At 36.4% G+C, this 10,000-nt stretch overlaps 1 protein-coding gene across 14 annotated transcripts in view; it reads left to right on the top strand.

The window, feature by feature from the left end:
- LOC106869147 (5'-AMP-activated protein kinase subunit gamma-1) overlaps window positions 1-10,000 on the top strand; it is a 481,652-nt gene that overhangs the window by 270,206 nt on the left and 201,446 nt on the right. The window contains exon 1 of one of the 14 annotated variants that reach the window (XM_089357020.1): window positions 2,106-2,713. The exons of 12 other annotated variants lie outside the window; for them this stretch is intronic. In XM_089357020.1, the coding sequence (XP_089213146.1) occupies window positions 2,699-2,713 (15 nt within the window). In that variant the 5' untranslated portion in view covers window positions 2,106-2,698. Of the gene's footprint in view, window positions 1-2,105; window positions 2,714-10,000 lie in introns of those variants that run through there. One more of the 14 variants, XM_089357019.1, reaches the window with a different exon arrangement.

The following is a 10,000-nucleotide window of genomic DNA, read 5'->3' as shown; positions in this document are numbered from 1 at the left end:
ACAATAACAACGACACGGTGGTGCACCAGCATGACCGCAGCCACTTGGCTGAAACACATAAATAAATAAATATCTACAATCATTCGTATCAATGTGTGTGTGTGTGTACATAAACAAGCACATAGAAAAATACACGCATGCACATTTACGTTTGTATGCATGTGAGTGTCTGTCTGCATGTGTATATGTATGCATGTATGTAATATACATTAGTGCAAGTATGTGTGTGTGTACGTAAATGTATGCGTTTAATGCCGATCTGTTTACTTTGGTGATTACGCCGTGTTGTCATATAACACATGATCTTATTAGTCATCGTTCGACATAGAGCGTTATACCGAAGGCAGTGATTGGTTAAAGAAGGGTAGCTCCGTCTACATGAAAGCAGCCGAATCTCCGCCCACTTTTGTCATGTCTCGTAACATGACAGTGACCACGTAGACCATAACCACAAATATGAAATTTATACACGAAAAATACTGACACGTTGAGTGTTGTTTTGATTTGTATTCGACAGACAGACTAACAAAAATATTAGCTGTAATAATTGCTCTAATTTCGCTTGGATTATTTGATTTTTAATGTCAAAGTATTTACTAAATTTTATTCCTATGTCCCGAGTTCAAATTTCGCCCTGGATTTCGTTTCGACCTTATTTAATCTCCCAGACAATTGTTAAATGCTTGTTAGCAGTAATATATTAATTTTACTAGAATTACAAACGGTTTGATTATCTTTAATGGATAAATAAACACACAAAATATCCTTTTCTTCTTTTAATATATAACCTTAGTGACAATACAAACACATGCATCTCTATACATATAATTGAATTGTAAGTTTCTACCCTACCATTCTCTCAGTGGTGTATACCGTCGTTCGTTCTTATCCCTAACATTTCGACAGGACGTTAAAAATCAACCATGCTTTAAAACACAAAGTCTCCCCCCTCTCACTCTCCTACAGAGAAATAGTAGTTTTTGGCTGCTATTTCTAATTTTCGCTGTGTGGTAAAGCAATAATTGCTGAACCCCAAATTTTTAATTGTGTTTATACATTTACCGATAATGGTTTTTAACACACCGATCTACTCGGTAAAATTATTAATTATCAATTAATTATTAATTTTTACCCTATATCTGTATATATATATATATATATATATATATATATATATATATATATATATATATATACAAGAATAAGGGCAGGGAAATCGTCAATTAATAATAGAATTAATAATTAACAATTTTGCCAAGTAGTTCAGTATGAAAAAACCTTTATCGGTAAAACCATTTATCATCATAAATATACAGGGATTAGCATTGAGTTGCTTCAGTATGTTGGAGAAGCAACTCAATGCTAATCCCTGTATATTTATGATATATATATATATATATATATATATATATATATATATATATATATATATATATATATATATCTATTAAGTGTACATATTCAAATATTTCTTTGCAAATAAAATAGAATTATTCGTCTGTCTTAGTGTGACAATAAAGGCATAGTGATAACGATGATGATGATGATGTGATGGTTTGTTGTGGTGATGATGTTGGTTGTGTTAGCATGAATGTTGTTCCCCCTTCCCTCCCTTTCATCATCATCCAGTTCTTCCCGCCACGGCTTCACCTGGTTCTGCACGCTGCTAACTTTGTTGTTGTGGTCTTGTTATAACACACACACATACAAACACACAAGCGTCGTTTAAATATGTCAATTCGCTGACACTGCTAAATGTTTTAACCTACAAATTTTGTATTGTATACACACACACACATATACATACGAAAATAGATACAGTAAATAAACTTTTGTAAACGCACACATTATAATACATACATACACACGTACATACACAATATCTAACACGCCCCTCTTTGTTAGCCCCTCCTTCGCCCATAAAATTTATTACTTTCTCGTGTGTGTGTATATCTCTCTCTCTCTGTTTGTCACACACATATACATAAACATAAGGATATATATATATATATATATATATATATATATATATATATATATATATATTTATATATATGTGTGTGTATATGTATCTGCATGTAACCCTAACATAATATGACCGTCCCATTCCCTTCCATGTGCTCCTTTCGGCATCTGTTTAACAATGACTGAGCACTCAGACGGCACACTCGAGTCCACCTCCCCAAAGGAAACAAACTCCAAAAGAAAAACGATTGAATGATTCTAGTTTATTTGGTTTGTTTGTTTGTTTTTCTTAGAGAATAAATAAACAATAATTAAATGAACAGCTTAATAAATAAATCTTCAATTACACAAGCACACACATGAACAGAGCGGGAGATGCGACCACACTGTCTCTTCTCGTAAATGTTTCCCTCTTTCTAAGAGGGAGATATTTGGGTTCACACTGAAATACGGAAAATCACAACCAAAAATCGGCTTCTTTATTATATTGTTCTCGGATTAATATTCTTATTATTTAAAAAAAACAAACAAACAACTTTTTATTTACATTGGAAGTAATTCGCTGGAAGTGGAGAGACCTTTTCAGATACTGGATTTTTCTTATTAAAAAAAACCGTTTGGATTCTATAAAAACATACACACGCACATATATATCTATATTTCTCTCTATATATATACATACTGGCATATCTATACACGTTGTACATCCATTTGCTCGTAGCTCCTATCAATAATGGCCCAACACAAGGTAAGCAATACAAAACGTATTTAACATGTTTACATGCATCTGTCTATCTATCTATCTATCTATCTATCTTATTTTGGTGGATAGTCTCTAGTTACGTTTTTACAGGCGAAACTCAGAGTAGCAAGAGACTAACTCGATCAAAATAGGATATTAATATCTCTCTACTTTGGTATCCAGTACTCTTTTTTCCCGATAATCAACTCTAAACCGTTGTGTTTGTGTGTGTGTTAATCTAGTTACTGAGCATAATTTCTGTTGTTATTCTAATTGATCAGTTGTAAATTGACGCATGTGATTCTTGTATGTAAAACAATGTTTATCATTGTTGTTGTTGTTTGTTCTCTCTTTGTTTTTCTTTTCTGTTTCTCTTTCTCGAATAAAAATAAACAAAACATCCGGTATATTTATTATTCAGCATAAACACCACTGCATCCTTTTTTGTACAACCTCTTCCCTCTCATGATCATAAAAAAATCTGAGCTTATTTAATCCCTGTCGGTTCTGTTGGTAAACAGAGGTACGTCTAAAGGAGATCTATCCATGACCAACCAGCCTTTTTCTACACACACCTACCGAACCTGGGGCAGAACTTGTGGAGATTAACTGCTATTTCCAGCAGACCGAACGGCTTCATAGATGCTCCCTCGTTGGCGAGACATTTAAATTAAATTCGTTTCCGTGGTTTGTTGTTTGTAGTGCCTTGCTTGTATTCATGCTTCGGTGTTCTAGCAGGAAGCGAAGAAAGCCCCCTCAGCGGATATAAAACCGATAGATTGCCGGACAAAATGTTTGTGCTGTTTAATTACGTCCCTTCATGTTCTGAGTTCAAATCTTTCATCTTTCCCGAATTGAAAAACAGAACATCATTTCCGTATTGGACACAATATAAACCAAACATGACACTGAGCTAAAGTTCTTTCGTCCTGGGTCAGCCTTGAGCCAACCGACGTCTATAATAAAAGTAATGCCACTCGAGACCTTCCTATTTTCTGAAGGCATAATATATCGAGGACTACATTATCCAATGTATCATTCTTATTTTATTGATAGTAGATAGCTACATGAAGATTTGACTGCTATTTCTTGTACGTCGAGCGACACGTAGAGGCTTCTTGGTTAAGTGGAATGCGGGCGTAGTAACAGAAATGACAGCGGTGTTTAATTACATTAAATCAATGCTAGAAGTTCGAATCTTGCTAGAAATAAACCTTGTATTTTCAATATTTCAGAGCTGATCGAACTCAGAATCAGTGATATACTGCTTAAATTTAATCGATCGTTTCCTACCATCACTATTTCTAGCCTTGTAACAAATGCGGGTAATATTAAATTTCTACATGTATGTCTCAGGCTACGAAGAAGAATCGAAATTCAGTTATCTTTCCGGGGAAGACAGGATCGTCATTACTTATCAATGCAGATAATCGATCAGAAAGAAGTAGCAGTCAAATTTACTTCGAAACACACTCTCGCGCTTTGAAAAGGGAAAGATACTTTGGACAATGTTGTCCCCCCTCTCGCTCCCTTTATCTATCTGTCTGTCTACACACACTCACAGAGATTTTGGGATCTGACGATACGCCGTAAGGCTAAAACCCTTTATGGACGGGAAACTTAAGGTTATCCCATAAACCGGCCTTCTCCATTTTTAATTATATATATATATATATATACATAGCCACCCTAACTCTAACCCATATATATATATATATATATATATATATATATATATATATATATATATATATATATATATATATATATATATATATATATATATGTATATACCCATATATATATTTATATATATATATAACGTGGTCTAATCTAGGGTTTAACAACAGCGAAAAATAATTTTCAAGTTCTGTTCCCAGTTCTTGAAAGTTCTTTCCAAGCGTGCTTTCCAAGAACTTGACCCCGATTCCAGTCCTGATTCATACCATTCTTAAGCTGCTCTCGAGAAAGGCTTTTAATGCCATCCAGTATTATCGACGGAGATGGCTTCTCTGTGTAAGCTGTCCGGACCCGCGAAAACTGGAAGCAAAAGTCTCCTTCCTTCAAACTGTACCCAAACCGTCTTTTAAAAATATACAACATAAGATGATCCATAATGTTTTAGATGCAGTGTTTGAATAAAAGACAGGATGATCATAGCTGGAACGCCTTAGATCGGAGGTTTAGTTAATTATTGCTGCGCTGGGAATTAATAACCTAACTTAAAAGCTGTAGCCATGTGTCTGTGGTCTTGTCTAAAATCCAGCTATTCTGTGTGCACTTTTAATTCGCTGTAATTATTTGAATTAACCCAGGAGAAGCAAACTTATGGTTGAAGAAGTTCCAACCATGACCATCCAGTCTTTTTCCATTCAACATTATCCAAAATATTCTAAGCTTTTAAGACAATAGTGAAATTTGGATGATATTATTAGCAGAGTAAGAGGTCAAATAGAGCTTTCCCGTAGGTTTGTTTGTATTAGAACTAGTTCATGGTTTGTAATTAAAGATATCGTGAAAGGTGTGAACATCCAAACTTCCTTCTCATACCATACTTAAAACGAAAATAAAACCCCAGGCTTCTTGTTTAGAATTCATTATTGACTATAAAACGTGGATGAAACGGCGCAAACTAGACTTCTTTATATCATGCAATACTCAAGCTATCATTGATTTATATCCCACTCTAGGGTCGATAATATCAGGAATAACTGACGAAGAATACAGCATTTCGAGCCATCCTTAGCAATAACGAGCCTGGAAGTTCTTCCTAGAATTTCAATGCAACGTGTCTTTCAATTATATATCGTGTTGTTTCCCTCCAAGAATCTTTATAATTGCTTTATTTTATGTTAATTGTTGTTATTTAATATTAGACTAGCCGTGATCGAGTGGAACAAGGCATTCCAGCCTTGTTCCACTCATTTTTTAAAAATCCAGTGTCTCCTTCTTGTTCTTTGAGACAGTAGAATGTGATTTGAGGGAAATCTAACTACGGTTTCTAGCAAGCTGAACGACCACAGAGAGAGTTCCTCATCTCCATTCTTCGTTAGTATCAGCACAATTATGTTTCAAGATCATGCTGCTTTTTATTAGCTTACTACCCCTCCCCCCGCCAGCTCCATTTACCCTAGTTTGCTTATAAACAACGTGTAAAACATAGGCACCAATGGGATAGTCATCTGCCTTGCTAGAAATAACAGCCAAGCCTCTCTCAAATTACATTCTCCCGTCTTAAAAACGAGTGCCTGCTTGCTCAGAGCCGACTACGCACACACCCGGTATTTAAGGTTAAGGTTAGGGTTACGCCGAAAACGGGTGGTATGCGTATTCTTTACCTCCGCCAAAATAACATCTAAAAATGAAATCCTTATTTCTGATGGTCGTTTCGTGTTCAGTGTTCTGATCTTCATTGCTATCGACAATTGAGCACTTCAATTATTTAGATGAACTTGCCTGGAACAGACAAATTTACTCTTAACGCAATGCTCTGACTCAACTTTAAAAAAATCTGTCCCTCAGAATTATATGGGCCTACTCGTATAGGGAGCGGTTTGTGGCTGCTATTGTTACAACCCCAGGCCAGTTCTATTTGAGCAGACCTATAGGTTTTAAACCTAGAGATAATTATGGATTGCTCTTCCAGAATCATGTATGTATCTGGCACTACAATGCCAACGAATGTGATCCTTCACGGCTTTTTTTTTAAGCCAGTTGAGAGGGAAATTTTGGTCACTCTAACGGATAGAACGATCGTGTATGTAAGAAGCTGCATCGCGTCATCTTATCGTTTTTAAGAAAATGGGTTGCACAAGACAATGTGGTGCTAGATACTATCTGGAATAAAGATGCGATGGTCACGATTGGAACATCCTCATCTTCATCAGGGTTGATTTGGTGTCAAAAACCAACAGCAAACAAATAAGCGATTATCGTTAGCGAAATGTTTAGCAGTATTTTGTCTGCCGTTAGGTTCTGAGTTCAAATTCCGCCGAGGTCGACTTTGCCTTTCGTTCTTTCGGGGTCGATAAATTAAGTACCAGTTACGCACTGGGTCGATGTAATCGACTTAATCCCTTTCTCTGTCCTTGTTTGTCCCCTCTATGTTTAGCCCCCTGTGGGCAATAAAGAAATATATCTATGTATAATTATAATGAATAATGACGGGAACGAGGGAGCCCCTATATGGTCTACTAGAAATATCAGCCAAATCCCCTTTAAATTCCGCTCCTACCGTCTTGAGAGACTACTTATTAGATAAATCATTCTTGACTACAGTCTGTAAAAACAAAAGATTAACAATAAAGAGATTCAATAAAAGAATTATTAAGCTCAGAGTCCGAGGGGTGGACGGATATGAGAAGAAAGTAGAACGGGTCTACATTAGTAAAACAAAAACAAGATGAATGTGTGTGCAGTGTGGAAAATGAGTTCTTCATATATTCCAGACAAGATTCCTGTGTAATATGTACCAGATATATATATATATGACCATAATGTGCGTGCGTGTGGTGTAATGGTCCACATGTATGTATGTACATGCATACATACATATAGACCACAAACTGCATGAGTTTTAAATTTCAGTAATTTTTTTTTTAATTCTGGTGATTGGAAAGAATTTTATGGAATCTAATTTTATCTAAATTGTGCTTATTTAATTTAAGAAGCTTCAACTCGTATTAAAATATATATTTATATTCACAGATTTGCATGTTTCCAAATATACTTGAGAGGAAGTCAGCCTCTACATTTATTGCTTCACCTGCTAAAAAATATATCAAATTTACACCTTTTGATTATAAACTTGAACAGGAACAGAGTAAGGGCAAGAAAGTGTTTGACCTCAGGTATACTTAGTCACGACTAACCCAAATATTAAACAATGTATATATATATATATGCAAGAAATTACACACAATAGTTATTGACTGGAACCTGTTTCGATTCCTAGTTGCACCCATTTACACTTTCGTTTCTAATGTCGGGTAGTTGAAGGTAGTTGAAAACCTCTGAACTCAACGACTTCTACCTTATACCGGCGGAAACACCCCAAGCTACGTGACTTTATGCATGAAAGCATTTCAATGTTTCATCATATCGCCTGCCCTACATTGTTAACTCTCAAATTTACTCAACCTTGTGAATGCCATGCGATGCGTTAATGTACCGTTTATATCTAGGTCGGTTGAGACACACGTGTGTAAATTTATTCTCCCGAATTGCTTCGCTGAATCTTGTCCCCCTCAGAAATGTGTGTGCGTGTATATGAGAAAGAGAGAGAGAGAGAGAGAGATCCTTATTCTCTAGAATCCTATTTATCCAGTGGCATAAAATACCACGTGTCTCGTGTTTCTTTTGCAACAGTTTTAGGCTTGTGAAGATCGGTTTTTTTCAATGACTGCTTGTGAATGTAAGCTGTGTGTACATACATATATATATGTCATATATGTATGCAGTATTTATGTGATCGCGGTAGTAGAACAACAGATCAGCTTGGCATTGATAATTTGTCTTCGCTTTGTCACTCATTAAACACTGCTCATAATAACGTATTATTGAGTCGACTTCCATCATGTTATGTGTGTGTATTACACCCGTAACACTTTTACTTTATGGAAATATATACTCTTTTACTTGTTTCAGTCATTTGACTGCGGCCATGCTGGAGCACCGCCTTTTGTCGAGCAAATCGACCCCAGGGCTTATTCTATCGGTCTCTTTTGCCCAACCGCTAAGTTATGGGGAAGTAAACACACCGCCATCGGTTGTCAAACGATGTTGGGGGGACAAACACAGACGCACAAACACACACATACACACATATATATATATACATATATACGACGGGCTTCTTTCAGTTTCCGTCTACCAAATCCACTCACAAGGCTTTGGTCGGCCCGAGGCTATAGCAGAAAACACTTCCCCAAGGTGCCACGCAGTGGGATTGAACCCGGAACCATGTGGTTGGTAAGCAAGCTACTTACCACACAGCCACTCCTGCACCTATGTCTGCATAATACTAAGTTATTTTAGGATCCAAGGAAAGTCTCTACGAGGTCTTTGTTCACATCTAGTCAAATGCATTATAGAAACATAAATAGACCCTACTATCCACCAGTCGCTTAATTTGCTAGATGTAACAGTCAAATTTCCTTCAACCCCCTTTGAAAAATGCCCGGGAAGGAAGAAAAAAAAGATGCGATGGTCATGACGGAATTTGGGAATAAGCTCCTTACCTCACCGAAAAAGGAAAGAGCATGGAATTGGGTGGTTTTTTTCCCCCCTTCAGTTTTTAATATTCTTGTTCTTCGAATAATGGCACTTTGCGATTCTGAAGGATGTTTGTTTTTTTTTTTTTCTTCAAAAATTTCAATTATTTTTGCATTGCAGGAAACTTTGTTTTTGGGTTTATTTCTCCTGCATTCTTGGCAATAGGACCAACTAATTCCACCTCATCTTTTTACTTTGAACTCAATGTGTACACACAAACTGGCGATTCGTCTGATTACAACGAAGAGGGTTACAGTTGATCCAATCAATGGAACAGCCAACTCGTGAAATTAACGTGCAAGTGGCTGAGTACTCCACAGACACACGTACCCTTAGAATGTGACAAGGCTGGTCCTTTGAATTACAGGTACAATTCACTTTTGTCACCTGAGAACACTGGAGCAATGTGAAATAAAGTGTCTTGTTCAAGGACACAACTCACCGCCGAGACTCGAACTCACGGCCTTACGATCGTGAGCTTAACACCCTAACCCCTAAGCTATGCACTCTAGTTGCAGCTAATTGTAAATGCACATGTAAACAGCATTGCTAGAGTTTCAGTGTTCCATGAAGCTAACTCGTGCCTAAACAAATACTTAAACATCACACACACACCCTAGAGGCACCAGACACACCAAACTCGTGCATATCTAATAACACAGCTTCTTAGCTACAGCATATACACAGAAACTTAAGACACTAATCCTGTGCCACCGTCCTTAACAGAAATGCAGATCATTTGTCTCTTCACAATTTAGTAAAAGAACTTACATAAACAAACCTAGACCTGCTGTTTGCCAATGTTGCCTTCAATTCTTAGTAATCAGTGTGTTGAAACTTAGGTTGTGCAAGTTCTCTTTCCTGTAACTTGAGTATGTGTGTACTGAATGTTTGCAGATGTGAACTTGAAATTGTTTCAAGATGGTTTTCGTGTGCAGTCTCTTAGCTATCGTCTATGAAACATCATTGAGCATTATTTTTTAATGTGATGGCGAAATGAATATATTTTATAACAATAAC

Source organism: Octopus bimaculoides, chromosome 9 (genome assembly GCF_046866305.1).
Source record: "Octopus bimaculoides isolate indiv1 chromosome 9, ASM4686630v1, whole genome shotgun sequence".
Taxonomy (NCBI): domain Eukaryota; kingdom Metazoa; phylum Mollusca; class Cephalopoda; order Octopoda; family Octopodidae; genus Octopus; species Octopus bimaculoides.
The sequence above is the reverse complement of the archived record's forward strand: the minus strand, read 5'-3'. Positions and strand labels throughout refer to the sequence as shown.